This window comes from Mercurialis annua, linkage group LG5, assembly GCF_937616625.2.
Source record: "Mercurialis annua linkage group LG5, ddMerAnnu1.2, whole genome shotgun sequence".
In the NCBI taxonomy this organism is placed as follows: Eukaryota; Viridiplantae; Streptophyta; class Magnoliopsida; order Malpighiales; family Euphorbiaceae; genus Mercurialis; species Mercurialis annua.
In genome coordinates, this window is record NC_065574.1 from 18378683 (window position 1) to 18405649 (window position 26967).

The 26967-nt window shown below is 37.0% G+C and overlaps 2 protein-coding genes across 3 annotated transcripts; one reads left to right on the top strand and one right to left on the bottom strand.

Moving 5' to 3' along the window:
- Positions 1-16474: 16474 nt before the first annotated feature.
- Positions 16475-20541, top strand: LOC126682632 (uncharacterized). Of its 2 annotated transcripts, none has more exons than XM_050378370.2 (4): positions 16475-16782; positions 16854-16887; positions 16996-17030; positions 20028-20541. In XM_050378370.2, exons 1-4 carry the CDS (start codon positions 16519-16521, stop codon positions 20361-20363), a joined length of 669 nt encoding a protein of 222 aa, XP_050234327.1. In that variant the 5' UTR covers positions 16475-16518; the 3' UTR covers positions 20364-20541. The 2 variants fall into 2 exon arrangements, with proteins under 2 accessions (XP_050234327.1, XP_050234325.1); XM_050378368.2 differs by having other exon boundaries at positions 16478-16782; positions 16850-16887; positions 16964-17030.
- A 1644-nt stretch (positions 20542-22185) lies between these two features.
- LOC126680254 (FRIGIDA-like protein 3) lies at positions 22186-25746 on the bottom strand. Its single transcript, XM_056105669.1, has 3 exons — positions 24370-25746; positions 23636-24193; positions 22186-22886 (listed from the first exon to the last, which is right to left on the bottom strand). Exons 1-3 carry the CDS (start codon positions 25403-25405, stop codon positions 22348-22350), a joined length of 2133 nt encoding a protein of 710 aa, XP_055961644.1. The 5' UTR covers positions 25406-25746; the 3' UTR covers positions 22186-22347.
- Positions 25747-26967: the final 1221 nt, after the last annotated feature.

Consider the following 26967-nt stretch of genomic DNA (forward strand, 5'->3'; position numbering starts at 1 on the left):
GATTCACTTTTAATGTCCGACACTCTTAAAGTCGGAAAACGGGGTCATAGCGGGGCGGAAATAACCTTTAGGTGCTTCGAATAAGCTGTGCGCCCGCATTGCCTCGTTGCGCGCCCGCATAAGATAGTTGCGCGCCCGCGTAAGATTCTTGCGCGCCCGGGTAAGATAGTTACGCGCCTGCATACCATTGTTACGCGCCTGCGTAGTTCCTGGACTCGCTCTTGAGCCATTCCGACGTACTTAAACTCGATTTCGTCATGCTCCTATCTTATCTTAACACAAATTCAACTCCAAATTCATCAAAAACGATAATAGGAACGCGATTACAATTCGTTTAATTCGTTAAAAACGAAATAACCTTTATTCACTAATTCTCGCAACAAAAACGCCGAGCTTACCCTTATTTGAAGTTTAACGATGATAGAGAATCGAATTCTGAACAAATCGATATAAAGAACACGCGATTTGGGCGAGAAACGGCGAAACGGCGACGGATCGAAATCGATCGTCACATTTCCCTCTTTTCTTCTGTAATCTTCTTCTTCGTTCATATGATTCCTTCTTTCCTTTATATATAGATTGGCAAATTATCCACTTTAGTCCTTCATTTCTTTAACTTAAAACATTTCTCTTTTAAACTTTCTAATTTAACCAAATGGTTAAATTATCCTTTTAACTCAATTACTAACATATTATTTTATTCAAATAAATAATACTAACACAAGATTATTACTTTTCGTCAATAATCTTCCAATTGCTATTCTCGAGGCTTACTTGGCTAATTTACAATTTGGTCCTTGAACTTTTCAAAAATTACAATTTAGCCCAAAACGCATCCGCCTCCAAATTTTAAAAGGTCTCCGATTGTCCCGAAACCTTTACCACATATAATGTAAAACATTTCGCGGACCTTGGCGAAATAATTTCCCTTTTCGGGACTTACTGGTTAAATTACCACTTTAGTCCTTGAAATCTAGTTCGGGACTTCTCTTGACATTTTTCCTTTTAATTCAAATTCCAACTTTAGAATTGGAATATGATATTAAATTCCTTTAATTTCTTGGAAATTATTTCCAATATCGCCACCCTGGCGAATCAGAACTGGACACATGGTCCCATTAAATACTTTAATATTTTGGGGTATTACACTTAGTTTCCAATATAAATTTAATGATCGGATCCTAAAGATAGCAAACCAAGTAGAACCCACAAAACCCAGTAATCAAAGAGAAAGGCCCGCTCAATCCAAACCTACAACAAACAACTGGTGATACTCCCTATACTCCGGTTCCTCCACACCCGGTAGGACGTACGTCTCTGATTCAATTCCAGGGATTTGGAAGGCCTGAGACTAGCCAGGGAGGGAGTTTCGATCGTACCCTACAAGAGGTGATTAACCAAACCATAAACAGAGCTATGAAGCGGTTCCGAACGGACATAGCAACGGTAATAAAGGAAGCCACCAGCGTGCTTAGAACACTAACATCTGGAAGAAGGATGAGCGAAGACCAAAAGGACAGGCGTGGATAGGGAGGAACCTCTAAGGACGGAACGACACGACCGGCGGATCAAGACCAAGAAGGACCAAGAAATGAAGAAGAAATGGAGGACCATCGGGATAAGGACAAAGAAGGAGAAGAAGCCACCCTGAAGACAACAAGAAGAAGACAATCGGAGATAGCAATGGAAGGAATGGACCTATTAGAAGTACAAAGGCTGATAGCGTAAGCAATGAAATCAACAACAGAAGATAAAGCGAGGGAACACATCAACACTAGAAGCCTGACACGAGGAAAGTCACCATTAGCTGCCAAAATCCTGCTGAGAAGTTACCAGAAAGGTTTAAAATACCAAACTTGGACAACTTTGATGGAACGGGTGCCCTGAAAATCACGTAACGAAGTTCTACTAAAAGATGGCCCTCATGGATGTAACAGGTGCGACACTTTGCAACACATTTCGAACGACTCTTAGTGACACAATGCAAGGATAGTTCAACAACCTAGGAGCGAGGACCATCCAAACTTTGACGGGATTGGTGTCATAACCGTAACCTAATCTCGTTTAGAATTCATTAATTAATTTTATTTAGAATTCATTATGCATTGCATATCATGTATAATTATTATAAAAGAAAAATTGAATTAAGGATATAGGCATTTTAGATGTCAAAATTTAAATTGAAAACAAAAGTTACGATTAGTTAAATTGAGTTGATGTAATTGAACGAAATAAAAGACTCGAGGATTAAAAGATATGGTAAGTATATCATTAAGGGCCTAAAAGAACTTTATATTTGGAGTATATCTAGATAGTCTAAATATCAATAATGCCCTTATGTTTTGATTATGTGTCCAAGTTAGGTTAATAACCTATTCTTATTTTAGTAATTTGTTAATTAGTATATGTATACAAAATATGGAAGATATTCAAACAAAATTCTATTCATTCAGATCTAAACTAAACCCTAAAACATCAAATTCTCTGAGTTCTTGAAGTCTAAGAAGGAAATCAAGCTCAATTGGTAAGTTATTCATCTATTTAACTTGTTTATCTAGGGTTTACACAAGAAATAGCATGTTCTGTTTTTGAATCCAGAAATTCCAGCTTATTGCGAGGGATGTATGTTGAGTTTTATAACTCCAAATTGATTAATTCATGATTCTAATGAAACTTTAGAGAGTCTCCTAAAACATCTATTCGATTTTGATATGATTCTGTCGTTTTGATACCTTAATTGTCCATGACATTTTATTGCTTCAACTGTGAAGACAGTCTGAGCACACCTCACTAAAACTGGTATAACTCATTGCTTAGATATTGAAATTATGAAATTCTTTTTGCTTTGGATTCTAGACACAAAGGCATAAAGGTTCACCTAAGGGTTTGTTAAAATTATGTCTATATTATTCACAGGACATGTTTGAATAGAGGCTTAATGTTCTGCCTACTAAGGCAGATTTGTTACCAAGTTCATAATCATGCATACATCATATAGAAATACATTTGTAGGATCTGAATTTAGGTCAAATCAGTATTAGATATCTATATAAGTATGTTTATGTCATTGTGATGGTGTTTTGTGATTTACATTACTCATTTAGGTGCTCGTTTTGGCAACGACGGTGCAACTAGGAAGTAAGGCAGCTTTTGACGATATTTTGGACTAGTTTTGGGTTGTTGTGTGGTGAGTATATATACTAGCCCTTGCTACTAATAAACTTGATATTTTGATATTCAAAGTGTTAAGGTTTATTGTGTTTTTAAATGGTTGTATATGGTTGTTTTGATAATTCACGAAAGGCGTTCGATAAAAGGTTTCTTTGAATATTTTAAATGACACACTATGCAATGTTGTTTATAAGGATTTTTTGATTAAAATCAATATGTGGATTTGATTATGGTTATGTTTTGAATGGTAATTTGAAATGGTTTTTGTTATTGAATTGTATTGAGTTTTGATGAAGTGAATTGAGAATTCTTTTATATGATATGCCTACTCTGTAACGATATATTTGAGAGGTGCTGAGTTGTGATATGCACCTAGTTATGTGCTAAGTTAGTTATATGCACATTTGAGATATTGTGAGTGTCTATGCGCATTTGACACAGGGCACTTGATTGATGATTAGTGAAGGGAGAAGGGCTGAGCCGTGCTAATGATGGAGAAGGGTTAGACATCAAGTGTTCTTAGATATGTTGGTTAGACTGTAGATCAGTGTTGTGTTCCTGATTATAGGTATATGGTTTATATTATTGTTACAGGGTAATATATCAATCTTATAATTGATGATTAATACGAACTACATTTCATATTTAAAGTGAAATTGTTTTGATATCGTTTATATTTGTAAATGCTTTCGTGATGAACTTTACAAATATTTTGGGTTGCATTGAACTGTTTTCTAGTATACGTTATTATATGATATACTTACTTTAAGTATATAAATGTTTTATGCTTGTTATGTCTATTCACTGAGGTTTCGCTCATTTTAGTTGTTTTAAAACCTTTTCAGTTAGCAAGGCAATCTACAGTACAGTTGACTAGAGAGGGAGTTGGGGATCTCCGAGTTTTGAGATGCCTTGATGTTTTTGTTTAGAATAAACTTATTTGTACCTAAATATATATTTTGAATTATATGTATAAAAGTTTATAACAATAATTAGTTTTCATACAGTGGTTTAATTAAAATGTTGTATAAAAGGTTTTTATATATTTGTGCTTAATTATTTATAGAATATGTTTTAAAATGTTGATTTGGAGATAAATTTATTTTAAATAACCGTCAATCTCGTGCTAAGTAAGGCGAGGTATGACAATTTTGGTATCAAAGCTTCGGTTTGATGGTCCTGTAGACTCTTCACTTTTGGTTTTTGATATTTTATTTAATTTAATTTTGATTATAGGACCATGGAAGCTCAAGGTCATGGAGATAGGGTTTCTCAACGTGAGAATGTTGGCCAACAAGGTAGGAATGTAGATGATGAGGCAGAGTCTAGGGTAGTACTGATCATGAACTAGAGTCTGAGGCTAGGGCTCATGTAGTTAATCAACCAGTACCTCCTGTACCCCCAGTTGTACCTATCCTACAGCTAGATCCTGCTATCTTAGCACAAACTATCATTGCTACTCAACAAGATCAAGACACAAGAAGAAAACATGGGGATATCATTGAACATACTAAAAAGTGTGGAGCATTTTATTTTCATGGCTCCATTGATTCCAAAGAAGCAGATAGATGGCTTAGAGCTACAGATAAGTCATTTAATACTTTAGAGCTAATAGATGCGCAGAAGGTCAGTAATGTTTATGGCTTGCTACATGATACAGCAGATGCATGGTTTGCTAGGATCAGATTGTTATTAGGAGATCAGTTGACCTGGGAGATATTCAAGACCGAGTTTCGCAGGGAGTTTAATGACAGTGCGGGAATACATCGATAAATTTGAAGAACTTTACAAGTTTGCTTCAGAAATCTTTCCTACAGAAGCTCAAAAATGTTACAGATTCAAAGAGGGGCTGTAAACTATTTTGAAGAATGAACTATCATTGTATGAGGGAACATAGTTTAGAGGCTGGGTAGAGAAGGCGATAGAAAAAGAAAAGCTGAGAGAAGAGCTTGAACAAGAGAGTAAACAAAAAGCTTCTGTTTGGACTGGAAAACAGGGGGTATTTAACAAGGGAACTAGCTCATTTCAACAAAGAAAATCAGATACTAGAGGATCTAGAGGTAACAGAATACCCTGGTCTTGGTCTGGTTCACAGAGACCTCAGTCACATGATAGCAATTTCTCAGCGAGACAGCCAGCATCTAGTGTTGGCAGTGTGGCTAGCAAGAAGAGATCCATAACTTGCTTTGAATGTGGTGGCATGGGAAATATTAGGAGGGATTGTCCTAGTATGGCACAATTTAGCTCAGGTCGTGGTAGAGGTTTCCAAGGTACTGCAAATAGAGGTGGTCGAACGTAATTTTTGATTTAAGCCCAACCTTTAAAAGTTGTCAAGCGCTGGCCCAACCTTTCCATTCTTTTTATTTATTAGCACAGCTCGTATTTCCGGTGATTGAAATCCTACGCGGCACGCCGGGTGTCCAACTCTTTTGCCAGCGTGTCTTACCCAGACGACGCCGTTTCTTTGAAGAACCATTTTTTACCCAAAACGCAGTCGTTTTGCGCGGAACGGTCGCGTTTCTCATTAATTTTGAAACGCTGCGTTTTCTTTCCCCTTCTTAAAATACCCTAAATCTTAAAACCCCAAATTATAACCTATTCGTTCTGAAAACCTAATTCCCAGATCTTCTCTAATTTCTTCTAACTTCCTGATTCTTCCAACTAAAAACCCTAATTAATCTTGTTCCAGTTTTTCCTCACATTGTTTGATGACGATCCATGAGTTAGCAAGCAGTGTAAGCAGTGGGATTTACTCTGAAGCTACTAGTTCGGAATTCAATTCCATTCCTCATATGCGTTGCCTCAGTGACCTAGTTGCTTCCGTCTATACGGCATACACGAAAGGGAACCCTGGAAGGAGGTTTTACCGGTGCAAGCTTAGAAAGGTGAGTTATTATTCTCTGATTTCATTGTGCTTCTTTAGGGTTGTGATGTTAGTCTGATTTCATTATTCTTATTTAGGCTAGGGTTGTGAAATTAGGGTTAATCGAGGGTATTGATGTTAGGCTTGCATGTTATGGTTTGTCCTGTTACCCAAAAGTCCCTTAGCTGTTCTAATTGCTTTGTATCTGTCTGTTGTTTGTTGTGTGAAGTATGACGACTGCAAATTCTTTGAATGGATCGACCCAGAGGTAACTGGTCGTGAAAAAAAGGTTATAAACAAGATATTTGAAAAGAGGGATGAACTAGAAGAGGCATTGAAGTTGAAAATAGAGATAGAGGCCAAACTGAGATGTGAACAGCAAAGCAGTGGACTTAGGTTGACAGCTTGTCGAGGCCTTATAGGTGTGCTGAACCGAAAAGTGGAAGATGCTGATCGTAAGAACCTTGAGTTGCAACAAACAGTTCATAAAATGGCTGAGATGAACTCTAGAGTTGGAAAGCAAGCAGATAAGCTTGGAGGGATCAAGTCTAAACTACTGACTGAGAAGTGTTGGTGATGATTGTTTGGTTCATGTCTATACTGATTGTGATTGTTTGTGCAGTGGCCATCAATCTTTGTCAGTAATGTGCATGGTTGGGCAGTTTGTTTATGCCATTTTATGTTAGTTTATGGTAGTATGTAGTATGCAGTATGTAGTTTATGTTATGCAGTTTATGTTAGTTTATGTTATGTAAGAACAAAGTTCCAATTTGAATGAAGAAGTAGTTGTTTCTATAAACTGACTTTTATGTACATTTACTGATGATAAAATGGACAAAATATCTTGTTTATAGGGCAGTATAATATGGGTTACATGTTATTCTTGCAAAAAGCTGCTAAACAAAGTATAATGTTACATGCTGCCATAACAAAAAAACTACATATCAGTTTTAAACAAACCTGCATAACAAGTGCAACAAACCTAACCCAAAAGAGACAACAAGTGCAAAAAGCTTACATAGCATGTGCAAAAAATTAGCAAAATGTAAATAAACTGTCATAGTAGTTACAAATAGCCTGCATAGCAGTTTCGTAAAACCTATATATTTCCAGCCAACTAGACACAAAACAACTAAAATCAAAACCTCTAAGGTTTAGTTACACTAGCTTGAGAACTGTTAATGCAATTGTTCGAGCCAGATATGTTTCCACTATTTCCAGCTTGAGTCATAGTGCTCCTTGGAACTCCAATACTTCCTCCAAATCCTCTAGCCCCTCTAAATCCTCTACCACGTCCAGTGCCTCCATTGGGTGGCTGTACATAACATGACAATGTTATCTACATATGACATGACATTTATAAAATAACCAAGTAAATCACTGAAAAACAATACATACTCTCATGTAGATGTTCCCTCCAGGTTCTGAAAATAGTCTAGTAAACCCACCATGTGTTGGACCTGTGTTCACCATTCATGGCTGTTGATATGGTTTGTTTGTAGGTGGAGCTGTGCTTGTGGCAGTAACTACATGAGGGCTTGTGAACTTTGGAGTAGCTGGTGTTGTGGTTGCACTTCGAGTTCTAGGTCTGCCTCTTTTGGCATTACCTGTAGTTGAGGCAGTATTCTTTTGTTTGCCACCAGGAGCTTGAGTTGCAGTTCTGCCTCTTTTGGGATTAGAAGAACTTGAAGCCGCAGCAGGTTGTGTTTCTAGATTCTTTCGAGGTCTGCCTCTTTTAGCCTAATAGAAATCATCATTCAAATACAAATAAGAATGCATCAGAAACTACAATATAACATAATATGCAACTAAAAAACATAGTTGAGTGTACTCACCGGTGGCTTATGAAGCCTTGTAGCTGCAGTGTTATATTTAGCAAGACACGTTCGTTTGTTGTGGCCAACTTGATTGCATATCGTGCATGTCATTTGAATTCCATGCTTGGTCATTTTGTCTCGTTCTAGCTCTTCAGGTGCCCTTCTTCTTTTTTTCTTTGGCCTTCCGGGCATCTTCTTGAACGGAGGAGGTAAAATGTTACTACCAATTGCTTCAGGCCACATCCTTCTCCCATTTAGTGGTTGTAGTGCATACCGGTAGGTCTCAATGTACAGTCCCACACTATAACAATTGTGCACAAAGTCTACACAGTCTTCGTTCTTCCAGTGTATAGACGCACATGCATGTGTGCAAGGTACACCTGATATCTGCCAATCCCTACAAGTGCATGTTGCATTGTTCAGGTCCACCACAAATCCATCCTCACCTATGCTTACTTGAAAGGTGTCACCCACTGCTGGCTTAACAGAACATAGCCTACAATAGTACTTTATCTCTTCAATCTTTTTTCTAATCCTACGACAAATTTTATCAGTAACCCCACACATAGCTGTCAGTTTGGTATGCATTCTCTCCATCAGATTCACCCTAATTTCCTCTAGCATATCTACAATATGCTTAGCCCTTGCTTTAACAATATATCCATTAAAAGTTTCACAAATATTGTTATCAATCATATCATTTTTACAGTGCTCATTAACAAAAGCCTTACAGAATTTGGTGGGATCCCTCGCGTTAAAATCCAAAAAGGCTGGCTCATTTGCCCCCATCAACACTTTTAGGGCTAACTTTAAACCAGCCTCATAGGTTTGTCTAGCAGCAGCCCAAAATAGTTTCTTTAATGCTTGCCCCTTGAATTCCTTTTTCCAGTTGCAGTAAACGTGTCTAGCACAGTTTCTGTGTTGGGCAAAGGGTGTCAAACTGGCTCTGGCATTGCAAAGACCCTCTAAATAACACAAATGACAATAAAATTCATTACAATAATAACATGTACATACATAAATCAAAGCAGGTTCAATCAAGTGAAAAAACAAAATACAAAAGTGAAATGTACCTTTTGTTGGTCACTTATAAAAGTCCAGCCTAGACCATCCCCCACATTTAGCTCCTCAAACACAATGTTCATAAACCAAGTCCAAAAGTGTTCATTCTCACTTTGGACCACTGCCCAAAATACTGGATACATTTGGTCATTCCCGTCCTTTGCAACTGCAGATAATAGAGCCCTACCCAATTCTGTTTTCAAGAAACATCCATCAAAACCTAGCATTGGTCTGCATCCTTTCTTAAACCCTTCCCTCAATGCACTAAATCCGACAAAAAAATCCTTAAATATACCATCAACTTCGTTGACAAGGAAATCAAACCTCCCTAAACTATCTACCCTCATTAGCTCTGCCTTATACGGCCTTAACATGGCATAATGATCAATAACTGACCCCCTTAGCATTGTTGTTGCCGTTGTCCTAGTCCTATAACACTTAGATTTTCCAGCCTCAACAGCATACCTCTCCATCAGGTCTCCTGCTAATTCCTTCACATCCCAGGTAGGATTTCTCCTAAATTTTGAAATGAACTCTTTGGCAATCCATGCAGATGTAGCTGCTCTATTCCTTGTAACTCTACTGCAAGTGTGCTTCGGCTGCAACCTCCTTATTGCGAAAGTGTTTTCCCTTGTTACCAATGTAGCATATAATCTCCACCTACAACCATTATGGCAAACAGCCTCAAACTTGTTGTAATTTCTCCTAACTATTCTCACATTACGCCCAGTGCAAATTCCCCACTTCTGAACAGCTTCCTTTAATTGTTGTGTGTCCTCAAATCTCATTCCAACTACAAACTCCAATGTCTTATGATCACAATCTGGGTTATACATAACCCTCCTACCCCTTTCCATTTTTTCTACCTCATCCATCTCCTCTTCCTCAGATGTGCACAGAGAGTTAACATCACAATTGTTGTCTTCATAATCAGAAGAAAGACCACCTTCCTGATCTGCATGTTCAGATGGTATCTTCACTTTAGGATGTCTCTGTCTTGTCTCATTCATACCAGACCATTCACCCATATCAGTGGATGCAACAGGCCTTTTATACTGGTCGAGTAACTTCCTAGACATTACATACTCTTCGTCATCTGACATCTCATCATCTTCTAATCCATCATCTGTATCAGACCCTTCCATAGGATAATAGTCTGCATCTTCCTCTGATTGTGACTCTTCTAAACCACTTGCAATATCTTCCAAACCACCAACTTCTTCTAAACCACCTAAACCTTCTTCTAAACCACCCAAACCCTCTTCTAAACCAGCCAAAACTTCATCATCTATGTTACCAGTTCTTACTGCCTCAACTTCAGAAGACTGTCCTTCATTTTCTCCTACATTTTCTGACATCATAACAGGGCCAGTATCTTTCTCTAGGTTATATAAGGAAGCTGCCTCAACTACTGAAGGAATTGGATCAACCACATTATCATTAAACTGCATACTAGAAGTGGAAGCATCCCCAATACTACTTACACTTGGAATTTCAGGAGTAGACACCTTTTCTCCTTCAACATAGACATCAATTTGAGAAGTTCCATCCAATACATACTTAACCATATCCAAAACAGATTGATCACAATCTAAGAGTCTTAACCCATCCTTCAACGACATTCCAGGGACTCTATAACTGAGTTTACAATTTTTATACCCTAAACTCTTTGCAAATAAGCATATACATGAAAATTGTATTCTATCTGGACAGTAGCCCAAATCTTCTTTTACTTTCCCACCCATATAAATCATCTCACCACCAAATGTATAAAACTTTCCACCATGATTATAACAAATATCAAACCCAGTGTCATAAATTTTTTACTGTAACAAAAACAAACGGCAAAATGCAATAAGAAAAACACTCAATTCCACACTCGAGAAGTATTTACTATTGACAACGCAAAAAAAAACAAAGTAAATCGCGAAATGAAAAAGAAAAAATAACGCACCTCAATTAACGATGGAGTTTTATGCCATTTCTGAACAACGACACACTTCTCCTTTCCCTTCTTCTTCTTAGTCATAGCGTTTCCGGTGTTAATTAAGGGTTTTTCAAAATTTAGGGTTTATAAAGTAAGGCAATTGCAGAAGATGAAATGGGAGGGATAAAGAAGTTGGAATATTAGATTTTGAAATCGAAGAAATTTTGATTAGGTTATAATTTGGGGTTTTCAGATTTAGGGTATTTTAAGAAGGGGAAAGAAAACGCAGCGTTTCAAAATTAATGAGAAACGCGACCGTTCCGCGCAAAACGACTGCGTTTTGGGTAAAAAATGGTTCTTCAAAGAAACGGCGTCGTCTGGGTAAGACACGCTGGCAAAAGAGTTGGACACCTGGCGTGCCGCATAGGATTTCAATCACCGGAAATACGAGCTGTGCTAATAAATAAAAAGAATGGAAAGGTTGGGCCAGCGCTTGACAACTTTTAAAGGTTGGGCTTAAATCGAAAATTACGCGAAAGGTTGTGCTATTAAATAAAATTAAGCCTTTTTATATATTTGTGCTTAATTATTTATAGGGTTAACTACATATAAAATCACCACCTTTACATGAAATTGCAAAAATAACACGACCTTTAAAACGTGGCAATTCAGGGCACCACCTTTCATTTCTTTTCAAAAACAACATGGACACAATTTTAGTGGTGTTTTTGCTGATGTGGCATGACACGTGGCACTCCCATTGGGTGTCCAAGTCAGCAAAATTTTATTTAAAAACGTGCCCATGTTATTTTTGAAAAGAAATGAAAGGCGATGCCCTGAATTGACACGTTTTAAAGGTTGTGTTATTTTTGAAAATTCGTGTAAAGGTGGTGATTTTATATGTAATTAACCCTTATTTATAGAACATGTTTTAAAATGTTGATTTGGAGATAAATTTATTTTAAATAACCGTCAATCTCGTGCTAAGTAAGGCGAGGTATGACAATTGGCTTAGAGGATTCGGCCAAGGCATTAGTAATTGTGAAAATTGGATAGTAAGGCGTGAGTATATATTACTTACCCGTATTATCGTATTAAAAGTTATTTGAGATAAATTATATGATTAGAAAGAAATGCATTGCATAAAATATTTGTATTGAATTGTATTAATTTATTTATTTGAATTGAATTGTATCAAATGAATAATATAGATTGATCGTATCGAATTGTTGTATTGAATTGGATTGAATATATTGAATTGGTTATATTGAAATTGTTTGTATTGGATTGGATTGAATAAATTAGATTAAACAATATTTGAATTGGATTGTATTGTTTTGCTTATTTGACGATTATTTGCAAAACGTGAATTTGTGTACGATTCGAATTGGTTTTGTGATCACATAGTCAAGTCAGTCTTAGACGATAGAAATAGATCGAAATAGACTAACTTATATCGTGATAGACATGAGGTTGAACTCGGTAGAATTATCTCGGGACGTGTGTCTAGGGAGTTGAACTCGGTGGAACTATCCCGACACTCACCTTGAATCGAATGGATTTGAGTGTGATACGAGTTGAACTTGGTGGAATTATCCCGGGACTGTATCACTAGGTATAGGTTGAACTCGGTTAAACTCTCCCGAGATCTTACCTAAAAGGACACGAGAAAGTAGTACTCTCGATAAGCCTAAGAAGATGCATAGGTTAAGAATTGTCCAGGATTAAGATTATGATCTGATCAAATTGTTTGCCAAAATGAATTGATTGAAATTGATGTGATTGTATAATTGTAAAATGTGATGCTTATTTTGATAATATGTTAAGTAACATATATCTCACTCAGCTTAAAGCTGACCCCGTTGATTTAAATGTTTTTTAGGTTCCTAGACTCTTGAGTTGGCTAGAAGTCTGTCTTTTGACTAGAAGTCAATTTTGCATGTATAATTGCTGCAATAGTGTAATGTCTGACCAGTGTCGTCGCCTAGCACAGCAACATGTTTTTACATTGTTTATAGTTGCAGTCAGTATGTATATATTTGTTTGGCTATGATTGTCGTATTTTATACCACGGAGGTAGATACCCGTGATGTGACCTTAACAGTAGTAGTATATGCCGGGCTAGTACGTACGGGATACAGAAATGATAAGCCCGAAGTAATGTTTTACTAGTGTATATGAATGTATGTTTGTATAAATGCTTCCGTTTGTAAGGTTAGTGTATGATTGTTATTTGCAAAAAAGTTTTAGTGAATTTTAGGTTTGCTACGGGTTTCAGAACTATCATTCCTATTCCCTAATGCCAATCTCGACTCGAGAATTCAGGTTGTGACAGGTAATGACCAATCAAGGTCTACAAAAAAACACGAAACCACAAAACACCCACTACAACAGTTACCCCCCATTAGAAGTACTCAAAAACCCGAAACCCTCCGACAGAAACGGCATATTAGGCTCCGCCGTAGCCAAATACTGAGAAGAAAATGGTGATGGGAAACCCAGGGACAGCGGAGGAAGGCTGAGATAACTAACAGGAACGGAAGCAGCAGGAGGAACAGACATTGGTAAACAAGCAGGAGGTGGAACGGCTTGAGCCTGCTTATGCTCCGCCATCAAGCGCTGAGCTTCTTCCTTCGACACATGGCCATCGACAGCAAGGAAAGAGGTATCGCCACCAGGATGTAGAGCCAAGTAGTTGTCACAGATATCCCTCCGATGCAACCGAGAAACAAGGAAATCAGAATCCTCTATACTCTCCGCCGCAGCATGATCAGCCTTAACCCGACTAAGTTCGGCGCGAAGATTGATGTTCTCCTTTCGTTGAAGGTCTTGTTCAATCAAAGCCTCCTTCGCTTGCAAAGCGGCAAACTTGAGATCCGCCTGCTCAGCCACCAATTCGCATTTCTTGGCAACATAACGCTGTTGGGCAACGCACACACCATCGACAGGAAACCCTTGACAAATAGAATCGTACATATCATTGTCCTCCAGGCGATGATAAAGGGAAGGAGGCTCCATCATCCCGATAAAGTCACGAATCTGGTGAAGAATACCCAAATCATGGCGACAGCTACCAACTGGGAGCTGGAACGACAACCATGTCCTCTTCATCAGCCGGAGGAGAGGAAGAAGCGAAAGCAGCCGGAGGATCCAAAAGGGCAGTACAAACCCCAGTCCAAGATAGAGGAGCGGACACCAAAAGGACCGATGCAGCCTCGCTACGAGGAGACGATGTGTACATAACTGCGGGCGAACCTCCGGAAGAAGCGGGAAGAGTAACTCCAATCAACATTAGAGAAGAGGAAGGAGGGATAGACGCAGAGGGGAGGGGCATGGTCTCAGCCTTCTTCCTAAGAGGAAGCTCTGAATCATCATTCCGCGAACGCTTCAGAGGAACCACGACATGCTCAGCCAGAAGAGGAGCAGACAGACCAGGAGAGCAACCTATCAAAACGTAAAAATAATGAGCAAAAATATATAAGATACCAACAAATAATAGAAGAAAGGAAGAAAAAGAAAGAAAACTCGCCAGTGGTATGAGTAACAGCCGGAAGAGAAGCGGTCACTGGAGCGGCACGTCTCCATAAATACTCGCTAATGAAATCACCATAAGATCGGGACCTCTCAGCATAAGTAACCCCGATACGCCCCATCAGAGAATTCTTCTCTGGCGATACATCCATAGGATCGCGAGGATTAATATGTTAACGCCAGGCTGCAGGACCAAAAGAGCGGATCGGATGCGAAATAATAAAAAAATTGCCCTTCCACCTCTTCAGAGAGTCCAGGAGATCGCTAAACATCTTCAGCCCAAAACGAAAGCCTTAAGTGATGAACGATAACTCTTTACGACGATACAAAGAGTTCATCCAATAGTGAATACGGTTAAGAGTCAGTCGTTCACCATGAAGACGGTGGAGTGATTTCAAACAAATGAAGTGGCGGATAGCATTAGCATGACAAAGCAATACCTCAATTATCCAAAAAGCGGCGCAACAACGTGTCCAGCGGAAAGCGGAGACCAGCCAACAAACACAAATGAACGACTAGGGCGAAGACGTGAATTCGCAAACTGGCCATCGGCGGGGAGATCCATGAGATAATCATCAAGGATGCCGTAGGTCTCTCGAAGTGCAACCAACGATTCCTGAGTCGGAGAACAAGGCCACTTCTTCAAAGAAGCAACAGCCTCTGAATTACCTTCAGCCATGGTTAAGGAAAAAGAGAAGAAGAAAGTCAAATAGTTGAGAAAGGATCAAGTAGATAAAGAGAAAAGTAAGAAAAGCAAAGAGAATAAAAAGGGGAAGAAAAAGATAATTCAGGCAAATTTTGAAAATAAAAGTGAAACGAAGCGACGGCAGAACACCAAAAGGTTCAAGACGCATTAAGTGTAGCATAACAGGCTGTCCGAAAGGCGCAAGAAAAGAGGATAAGAGAAACCGAACAGACGACTCGGCCCAATAAAGCCCACTTCACAAAATAGACATAAGTATCTAACAGGGGGGATTAATGATGGAATAAGACTACAAAGCACATGAAAAACAGAAATCCCACATCGTGCAGGAGAAATAAGGAATGCACGCTCGCCTATAAATAGATCAATCCTAAACTCTCACAAGGATCAGACATTCAGACGCCTCACTAATGTATTACTAGACCCGATAGACACATCTTTAGTCTGATTTTATATTAGAAACCACTTGTGAAATCCACGAATCTATTAGGCCTAATATTAAAGTACACTAAAACTATACCAATAGTAAATTTTGTAAATATTTACTTAACTTGTGGTATTTTTATAAAAATATCAAGTCAATTCCGCTATTCCAGTATTTTTAAATGAACAAAGGATCACATTACCCCCACAACTTGGCATAAAGTTATCAAAAACGTCTAAATTGAGAAATAATGATAACTTTTACCCCGAACTTGTCAACCCCCCCCCCCCTTTCACCTAAGAGAGTGAGATATACTCTTTGGTTTTGATAGTGGTTTATTTTTTCCAAGGTGGTTTTTGATGGAAAAAGGTTTAAAATAGTCCTAAATTTTTTAAAACATCGTAAATTAAGACCTAATAATTTTTAAAAAAATAATCTTTTTAATTTAAAATTTTATATAACAAATTAACCCCCAAACTTCATATATACAACAAATTAATCCCAAAAATTTTATATTTTTAATAAAAAAAAATTAATTTTTTCTATTTTTTATAAAAAAATTGAATAGACCCATGGGTTCGTTCTTCTTCCTCAAGAACATACTTGGGTCTGTTTTTCTTCCTCAAGAACAGATCTTCGGCGTGGAGGAGCTCCTCCTCGCCAGAAATTAAAAAAAATGATTGTTTTGGAAAAAGGTCTAAAAAGGCCCCTAGATTAATTAGGTTTAAACTTTAATTTATTAATATTTAAATATGATTAATTAGAGTAAATTATAATTAATTAGAAGCCCACTCTCCAATTAGGATGCCACGTCAGCATAGGGGTGTTTTTATACCGATTTTGACAAATTTAGGGTTAAAGTGATCTGGTTTTTTCAATTTGGATGTTTTTCATACTTTGTGCGAAGTTGAAAGGGTAAAGTGATCCTTTATTCATTTTTAAATATAAATATTTTTGTAAAATAGCGTAGTTTAAAATAGTGCGCAGAAAATGGCCCCATTTGGTTAAAGAAGAGGAGGAATGGTGTTACAGAGTTGGAGTTGCGCTTCTTATCCAAATGTATTTGCTCCTCAGAAGCCCACAAACTCTAAATTCAGGTGCTTCTCCCAACTGGGCATTCCAGATGTTGTTGAGATTACTCACAACAAGCTTCTGATAGCAGCTGCTGTATCTGCTGCCATCGGCCAGCTCTCCAAGCCATTCACTTCTATACTTTTCTATGGAAAAGATTTTGACTTCAGAACTGCTTTTGGTGCTGGTGGCTTCCCTTCCACCCATTCCTCTGTAAGTTTTTCTCTCTTTTTTGAGTTATGGTTTATGTATCAACTTTTAATTGTTTGATTGCTTGTAGGCAGTTGTTGCTACTGCTACATCTCTTGCCCTTGAGAGGTAATCAGCTTCGTTGACTTTCTCGATTCGAATCGTGAGTAAATGTTGTTTTGTTGATGCTATTGCTTTGTTGCAGGGGCTTTTCGGATTCAATTTTCGGACTTACAGTCGTGTATGCTGGCCTTGTCATGTATGATGCTCAGGTCACCTTTTTCTTCTCACTAACAACTTTTACATTATGATTCCATGATGCCCTCTTCTTTGGTTTTTGTAGTAAAATATATTCTGTGGGTCTGCAGCTTAGGTTTCAGCTTGAATTGTATTAGATTTGCGGTGAAAGTTGTCGTAGAAATGTTTTTCTTCTTATGATACTTGATGAATTTGTAGAATGTGAATCAGAATTTAGGTTCTTGGTGGAAATTTATCAACTTATGTGGCCCTTGGACTTTCACTTCTTAAGTATAGTGCTCTCCGTCGGTTCCAATGGAATGCAAATTGAAAAAAATGGCTCATCTGCAAGTGAGATCCTTTTGCAACTTTCTCATTGTATGAGTCACATAGTGGTACATAACTGGTACAGTAACATAAGAAAAGTTCACCATGAGTCATTTAGGATGCAACAAGATATTCTTAAGTTTTTTGCAAGCGCTGTAGGAAAGCTTGCTTTAGTTGCCATTTGCCAACAACTCATTGTTTATAACGCTTATTCTTCCGGAGACAAAATTCTGAAGTTTTGTTTAAAAACATTTGATTGTTTCTATACTGGGGTCTGGTGATACTATATGAAAAACACATCCTCTAGGCATCATCGGTTTATGATTCTTTACTAGGATGCTATTGGTAGTTGCATCCATGCTGAGCCAAGTAGAAAAGTCTGCGGTTCAAGCCTGTCTTAGTTGACAAATACATCCACGCTGAACCAAATAGAAAATTCAACTGTTCAATCCGGTCTTAGTTGACGAATGCATCTATGTGGGATTTTGTTTCGAATACAAACCTAAACGAATTTTCAAGTTTCTTTTCTATACAAGAGTTCAGGGTCATAGTTCATCTCCAGGCTTTCCTTGGTGTTGCCATTTTTCACTTTCCTATCATTTATTTGCTTGTAGCTCTCAATAGCATGTTGTATTGTCTATGGAGCCTGCCTAGACAAGTGTGTTCCGGCAGCCCTTGTTGCGAGCTGTTAAGGAACTGTAGATTCAGGAACATTGATCTATGTACACGAAATTGTCTTAAAAGGGTTTAGATATTCCATGATCCCTGCATTGTTTTATGAATTCTGTGTCACTTGTTCATGCAAATCATGAATTCATGTTAGCTATCATTTTGATTTTGCTTCCATCAACACATAAATTTGCGAGAATGGAACACCTTTCAGGAAGAATAATTTCCTTCAGCAAACATCATCAACCCTACGAGGATAATGTTTCTCCTGAGGCTTTCCTTTTGATTTAATAAAATTAGTGAACTCCAGAATTATGTTTAATGTCTAAGTTTTGGTTCACTTGACAGCTAGACTGGCATGTTTTCGACAATTAAAACTCGTTTTTTTTCCTGTATTTTTATTCTTAACATGGCACTTAAGTAAATACGATTGAATAATGCAAGAAGTGTAGCCTATTGAAAATCTTTCATAAGCCAAAGACGAAAATTAAAGAAACTTCGGAGAAATAAGTTTGAGTGCATCTTGTGTACTTCTAACCGGGGAAACTAAACATGTTAGTAGTTCATGAGATGGTGAAATGGTTTTCCTCAGGGTCTGGGTGAGAGGGTTATACAAGAAAGTACAATTTTGGTTTTAGTTAGGTCGAGAAATGTTCGTATATTATGTCTTGGTTATTGTTCACAGAAAAAATTGATATTTCCAGGCATAGGCAATTTGTTGAATTATGCATTTGGTATGGCTTATTCTCATGTCTTATACTCTGTTGTTGGCATCTTGATTTTCTTACCTAGATCCAACTGATACCTCCAAAGTATTGCTAACCCAAACGGATTAAACTATAAGCATTCGAACTTAATCCTATTTTGTGACTTCCAAATGATCTTAGATTTAATATGATACCCATTGTATAATAAGGCTGATATGAATTTATTCTCATTATTAGAAATCACTAATCAGAATTTAAAGATACCACAACACCCTTATTCGGTTACTCCTACGATAACCTAGGTCATTCTTAAGATCCTTGTTTTCACAAATAGAACGAAAGTTTTATTCACTGCTGGCACATGCCTTCCTCTGTACGTTCTTCGCTTGAGCACCAACTAAATGCATCTTCTTCAAACCATTGAAAGGAAATGCCCACAATTCTATACACCTGATTCTTTCTTTGAGGAACTATTTGAAACTCTTGGTATAATGTCAGCAGGTGGCAGCACACAGAGTAAAAAGATCAGTACTATTAGGGAATGGCAACTTTTGATAGGTAGTGTAGTATGAATGTACTGGCTACAGAACCTTGCTTGAACTATTCACTGGATTTTATTAATTCATGATCTAACTTATCGAAATCAGTTGCTCGAGAATGAGGATGTTTTGCATGTTTCGATTTACATGCGGAATATACCCGTAGAATGTATGCCACGGGAAACAAATGGCTTTTTCTTTGTTTTTTCCTGCGGGGTCGTTTAAATCCAGTACCACTAAAATCACTCTTCAAAATTCATGTCTTTTGTTGCTTGTATTGCCAGTTTCCTTCAAGCTACCAATATAAAAATGAAACCAGGGAACATTTAGGTGAACTTTAATGTTTTACCATAGATTGGTGATACAATTCTCTGGTCAATTAGATAGCGCTTGTTGGCATAATTATATCTTCAATCCTGCGCCTTCAACATCTGTCTAAATCCATAGTTCAATTTTCTTTTTGTAACTAAATGCTTGTTCTGCTCTTTTCTATTTCTGCAATCGCGAACCGATAAGAATTGCTCTCTTTAGTGAATGTTCTTTGATTTTTGTGTTGCGGCATTTGTTGTTGGAAAATGTTGAATAAGCCTAGATTTGTTCTCTTTCTGTTAATGCATTTTTTACCATTTAACCCAAGGAAATAACCAACTAAATCTTACCTGTAAGAAGGCTCTAGCCAAGTCTTCACAGCAGAATTGATATGCTGTTATTTCTAAAAATGTGTTGCAAGTTCTATTACTTTCATGACGACAATGGTCCGAATTGAATTACTGATGCTCCATATTTTCAGGGGGTAAGAAGAGAAGTTGGGAATCATGCGAGAATGCTAAACAAAATGCAATCGAAGATGCAATTCTATTCAAAGGATGACGATGATTTGATAGTTTCGCAACGGGCAACCGCAGGGGAACAGATTGATACTTCATTGTCCAAGGGTTCAAGAAATGCACCTCTATTACTTAAATCACTCAATCAAAAGCTCATATCTTCTGTCCAAGAAGAAACAGGAAATACCTTGACAAGACCAGCTCTGCTAAAAGAATCCATTGGCCATTCTGAGGTTGAAGTCATTGCTGGTGCTTTTTTAGGTTTCTTGGTCACATTGGCAGTATATGCTACTCTATAATATCACGCCTTTTTTTTATTTCATATGTCTATCTGAACCATGTTTTATATATCAGATCGGTGGCTGAACTCGATAGGCCACCGATTTACTCTCGATGAGTAAATATCTTTATACTTATTGGCGCAATGATTGCGAATTTATCAATTCTAATAAAAAAAACTATATTTTTTATCTATAACTTGGCTTAAGGAATTGAGATTTTACTTTTAGTCAAGTTCGTTTAATTAAATTAATTGAGTTTGATTTTGCTCATGTTGTAATATTCGAATAATTGTCTTTTCTTGTATTTTCTTTGAATTCAAATGAGTGGATTTGGCTTCAATAGATCAGCATTCAGTGATTGTGCACAATGCATTTAAAAGGATTATTTAATTTATTAAATTGGAGGACTTCCCACAATAGAAATAGAACAGACCCATCACCGGTGGGTTTGTTCTTCGGAAAGCAGACCCACCACGGTGGGTTTGTTCACCGGTCCGATTTAAAAACAAATTAAAAACATTGTTTTAAAAATGAATTCTGCATACATCTTTACCCTTGCCTATATCCAAAAATGAATTTAGCTTAGAAACAAGTTCCAAAACTCTTGAATTATTGACACAAACCTTTCGACTACAACGCCATATTATCGAGAGCTTGGAGTCCTTTACTGTCAATAAATCATTTGCCAAGAGTTGATGTCTAAGCCATATCTAATCGGAAAGAACTATAGGGAAGACTCGTCACGAATTAGCAACTTCTAAACCCACTTGAGAAGTAAGCTTTGATTTCTCACACGCATCAAAGGAACACTCAAACCCCTAGAACACATAGGATTGCATACCTCAGCCCCAAGTACGAATTTCACGATTACACCGATGTAACATTACACATCCCTTTTACATTAGTTTCATCATCAAATAATTCACTTTGAGATGTAGCTTTTTGTAGTAGTTCTCTAACTCAAATGATGTGGCTAGAAACGAAACTCATGTAGTCGTTCTTTTTCTTAATGAAATGATACTTTCCCATAAAAAACATAGACCCTAAACCGACATCATGCATGTTCGTGCACCTCTACAAAAGGAGTGCACGTTCCTGCACTAAGGCACACGTTCGTAGAACAATGTTTCTAAATCACTCCAGGCAGTGTTTAGTTAACCCTCTTAGAAAACAATTTATATCCATTTATTCGGAGGGATTGTCATTGTACTAAATTGTGCCAGGGAGACATCCGAATTCAATCCTGAATAACCCCCAAAAATAAATCAAAAAAGTCTTAATTTGTATGCTCACTTTACTATCTCATATATCCTTTATATTACATCCGTTTGACTTCAAAAAACAGACATAATTCAATTTCGAACAACAGCCAAATGTCTTTACAAAATGTAATCATGGTTCACCTCGATACCTAAATTATATAACCTTTTGATTTCATTGCAAATACTTAATCCAAATTCTCACTTCACTAATCCATTTGTCAATCTCCTATACAACATGCTAATTATCACAAATACATCACATGTCATGTCAGATTCACATGTAGCACGTCGGAAACTGACATCACGACAGTGCAGAGTATTAATTTATTAATGAATATACAATCAGTAGAAATATATAATATTTACCTAAATATTTTTTTAATATTCAATTTAAAAAATACATTAGTAATAGAGTTTAGTTTCAGCAATATGTTTTATGTTTTCTCATATTGTACATAGCTAAATTAAATTTAATAAAAATATAATTGGAACAAAAGAGAAGGCATTATAGCCTATTTACATAAGAATTCTAAAAAGAGAGTACAAAATTGCATAAAGCATACAAAAGAGATGCATTTTTTTGCAACAGCTGTTGGTTAGTAAAAAAATGGAATTAGCCAGAGGGTGCTTCAAGATTTTAACACAAAAAGTAAGAAGCAAAGGTAAAGATTAGGTACAAGTATGCACAATTATGAGATGATCTAGCAAAGCTTTACAAGATGTAAACTTACAAGTATATGTTACGTTGATACATCCATCCTAGGACGCTTCCTGTATGGCTGCTGTTGCACCACAGGTGCAGGTGACTCCTTTCTCCTGGGGTTAGGATGGTAGTTTCCACCGTGCGGTTGAGAAACAAGGGGAGGGGCCGATGAAGAGCTTACACTGCTAGATTGTTGTCTCTCTAGCTCGGAAATGCAATGGTTTATTTTCTGAGTTAGAAGTATGGATTCGAACTTGCACTCTGCTAGGCAATCTAATATTGACTGGAGAGCAATTATTTTGCTATCTATAGCATTGGCCTGCAAGATCCAAAATGAATAAGGATAAATGATAGTAATGATGGCAGTTGTACCGGTACAGGGGAAAGAAAAGCTTAGACATGCCTGTGCTTTCACCAAATCCTTTTCATTCGTGGAGATTCTGTCACATGTCAATAACTTCTCCATGTATTGTTCCAGGATGATTTCCGGTGGGAACTTGTCCATCAAACCAAATGCACAGCTAAACCTAACACTCTCAATGTACCGATTCCTTTCAATAAGACTGTGAATAACCTCTGCCAAAAAAAAGTATAAAATCAGAAGCCTCTGTGTAAGATTAACTTCATTTCCCTAGGAGATTCAGATGGTAAGTCAAAATCAACCTTTTGCAGCAGAAAAAGGACAAAAGTAACATATTCATAAAGCAAGTGATACAAGTTACACATATCAGGATGATACCATAGTGCATAAACATTTTCAGAACCATAGGATATAAGAAGGAAAGCTGTATTCCGACAATTGATATTCCAACCAGTTACCACAAAATGCAATTGTCGGGCGACTGGGTGTACAATTACAACACTATGATATGAAAAATGCATACTAATTAATGGATCCTGATCATCTTCGCATTACCAGTTGCTGATGCTAAACAGATATAATAGCTAATGACAAACTGCAAATGCAAGTTACTTTGCCATTTTTTTTGTGTAAAGTTATACACAAGTGTTATCTCAAAAATACTAAAATCCTTGTACTTGATGCGAAAGGCTAATATAACAGTGTTCCAAGCTGTAAAACATCACAATATGAGCAGGTAAAGTTCAGATTGATTAAAGCCAGTGTTAATTTTTTATGCAGAAAAATAAAGTTTACACTGACAGAGAAGCTACAACTATTGCAGACTACACATACTGTAATCAAGTTACTGACAGGACATCACTCTTATTGCATATTCCTCGTGTTGGTTGGAATGCACTACTTGCTGTACAAACAGATTCTATGGCATGCATACAGTTTATGGGTAAATTATTACAGAACTTACCAGGAATCTGAGCTTTGAAACCAAGGATCCGGCATATCTCAGGGGCCTGTTTACGATGAGCAACAAATGAGAGGAGTCTGAAAACGTCATCTCTCCCAAGATGAGAGACAAATCCATATATCAGCGAGAACAACAGAAAGGCCCAAACTTCCATTGAATTTTGATTGTCCAGTGTTCTATTTTCTTTCCAGGAAACTGCCAGTTCTCTAGCTTCGTTTTTCAATTGAGGACTTACTTTTGGTGAGACTTTCATCAGCTGCTCCAATAATAGAATCTGACGTTTGACGATATTTGTGCCGCCAAGTTCTGCATTTGCATTTTTCTGCTGCTGGGAATACAACTCTTGTGTCGCAACAAGAACAAATCTTGCCGGGTCTGATGACATCTTAAGGGTATCTAAAACTTTATGGGGCTCCAAATCACGACTGCCTACATCGTCCTCTAGGACTGAAGTAGAATTCCATTGGTCAGTAGTTGTGCTATACTGACAATTTGCAAATGAAGAATACAACCTATCACTGTCGCAGAAAAGTCCAGGTTGCTCAAATTTTAGGTGCCCTGAGCAGCAGAAAGAATGTGCCAATCACCAATACTATTTCTTTCATACGGATACGCATATATACAAAGAAACATCAAAATCATGTGTTTGAAAAATATATAGTGACATAGTCACAACAATAGCATCTATAATTCACTTATTGGAAATTAAATAATGAATGAAAGAAAGAACATACCTGGTAAATCCTCTCCTATTTCAGGTGCTTGCCTATGATGAGAAATAATGGAATTCTCTTCTGACCATCGCTTAGTCGGGTTGTTCTTAATAGATTCTTCAATCAACCCCAGTTGTTTCTCTCTCACTCCAAGTTTATCTTTGTTTTCTCCAATCGACACTTTGATTGAATCAACATCTTTTGAACTCTCCCTAATCAAATTCTCAACTCTGTTCATGGCATGCTCTTTTAAATTCTCAACCGAATCAAATTCCTTCCTTTTCAAATCAACCTCCTGACCAATTGATTCTTCAATTCCACCAAGTTTCCTTGATTTCAAGTTAAGGTCACCAGAACATTTGTCGCTGAATTCACGCAGCATTTCCAACTGTCTCTTTTTCGACTCATGTTCAGCATTACTATCACTGATCAAGTTAATCACCACATCCAACTCCTTCTGCTTCAGCACAAGTTCCTTAGAACACTCCCCAAGCTGTGAGTTAACCAACCCCAATTTCATCTCCTTTGATTCAAGCTCCACATTACATTCTTCTACACATTTCTGAACCATATGCAGATGCTTCTCTTTTGCTCTAAGCTCATTAATACACATTTGAACCTCATTTTGCACCCCTACCAATTGATCCCTTTTCATCTTAAGCATCTCATCACACCCATCAACCTCTTTACGGGCCAAATTCAATTTATTTTCTATTGAAATAAGCTCCAAACCACACTCCTCAATCCACTCCAACTTCTTTTCCTTTCTTTCAAGCTCGTCCAACCCTTTTTCAACCTCACCTAACTTAATCTCAACGTCTTGATCGCGTTGTTCAAGCATTCGGGTATTTTCCACTAATGTTTTCTCTTTGAAAGCAAGTTCTTGAGCCTGCTTTAGTAAATCAGCTCTGGCTAAATCAAACTGAGCCTCCAAATCTTTCCACTGAAGAGTGAACAAGAGAATGGAAGAGGCTTGTGAATGTGCTTGATCCAGTGACTTCCTAATGCTTTTTTCCCTTAGGTCAGCAAGTTTTAGAATCTCCATTGTCTTCTCCATTGAACCTAGACACACTTTACATGCAAAGATTGTATCTTTACATATCTAAACTCTTCTACCCAACTAATTTCAACTCAAAATCAATTGTTCAAAACCTAATATCATTTGCCTATATACCCAAATTTACAAAAACATATAAAATGCAAAAACTTCAACTTGAATAACAAAGAAATAACAAACCTTTCGTTCTTTCAGAATGTATACGAGTAAATCTTGAGCAAACCCTAGTGTTAGAAGGAGAAAAGAAAAAGAAAAATCAAGAAAGATTTCTGATTTTCATGGCTGATGGACAAATTTTGAGAAATAGGGGCTAACGGTGGATTCTGACTTGGAAATTGGAATGAAATGTGGAAAAGAAGTACCATAAAGTGGTTTCTGCATGCAAGAGAATCCTGACGAATACATACAATTAGGCCTGTTCATTCGGTTGGTTTGGTTCGGTAGCCGAACCTAACAACCGAAAACCAAAAATGGTTAATATTCCAAAATCAAATCGAATCCAATTTTAAATTTGTACCATATCAAACTAAACCAAAAAAAATCGGTTCAGTTCTGTTCTATTTCATTAAACCAAAAATGTTTAGATAAAAAAAATTAAAAATGTACTAATAATTTTTTATATATGCTTATTAGTATATTTCATCTATTTTAAAATATTTAATAATTTATATATTAGGTATAATTAGATGGTAAATAATGTAAAATTTAAAAAAAAATTAGCTTTATTATTTTTAAGATTAATTTCTCAAATTTATTATTTTGTTAAAACGGTTATAATGTGCTAAAACCAATTTTCTTTTATGAATAATATGTATATTAAAAGTCACAAAGAGTGACAGAACACTTTCTCAAAATTTTGCACAAAAAGTGGAACATATAAGGTGACACATTAGAGGCTAGGACTAGAGAGAAGGTTAAAAGAATAAAGTCATAATCTTGAGAACATAATATGATAAGGATTCCTAAATAAATTCAAACCTAAATAAAAAAAAATTCTATTACAAATCCTGAAAAGAAAGACAGTCTTTGAAAAATAATAAAAGATCAGCGCCTCTTTATATGAAATTTTGTTTTGAAAAACTTTACTATTCCTGCACTTCTATAATTCTCACATCATTATAAATCAAAAAACATCCCATAGCTTCCAATAAGGCCGTCTAGGAATACTCTCCTGCCATTGTGACATAAAATCCATAAAAGAATTCGGAAAAGTCCAAGTAACATCTATTTTCTGCAGAGTATCACACCAAATACTTATAGCAAATCTACAGTGGATAATAATATGGGTTTGCGTTTCCACCATCGCACACAGCCAGAACAAAATAATTCTCAACTGTGATAATAGAACGAGACACCAAAAAGTCAGAAGATGGAACTCTACTGGAAAGCAAACCAAATAAAAAATTTAACAAGAGGAGGTGCTAACGACTTCCAAATCCGATTGAATGGAGGGATAATCAGCTCCCCTAGCCCATCACGTTTGTCACCGCCCGATTTCCAACCAAAAATCGAGTCGAGACCGGCGCTAGGTAATAAAAATGGTTGTTCTGAAACTCGTAGTT

Bases quoted from the DNA above. Each gene is read 5' to 3' on its own strand.
- LOC126682632 (XM_050378368.2), top strand. From the start codon at position 16,519: ATGGTGTTACAGAGTTGGAGTTGCGCTTCTTATCCAAATGTATTTGCT. The intron at 16,783-16,849 runs GTAAGTTTTTCT...GATTGCTTGTAG, and splicing joins TCCCTTCCACCCATTCCTCT to GCAGTTGTTGCTACTGCTAC. The intron at 17,031-20,027 runs GTCACCTTTTTC...CCATATTTTCAG, and splicing joins TTGTCATGTATGATGCTCAG to GGGGTAAGAAGAGAAGTTGG.
- LOC126680254 (XM_056105669.1), bottom strand. From the start codon at position 25,405: ATGGAGAAGACAATGGAGATTCTAAAACTTGCTGACCTAAGGGAAAAA. The intron at 24,194-24,369 runs GTATGTTCTTTC...TCTGCTGCTCAG, and splicing joins AATAGGAGAGGATTTACCAG to GGCACCTAAAATTTGAGCAA. The intron at 22,887-23,635 runs GTAAGTTCTGTA...TTTTTTTGGCAG, and splicing joins TTTCAAAGCTCAGATTCCTG to AGGTTATTCACAGTCTTATT.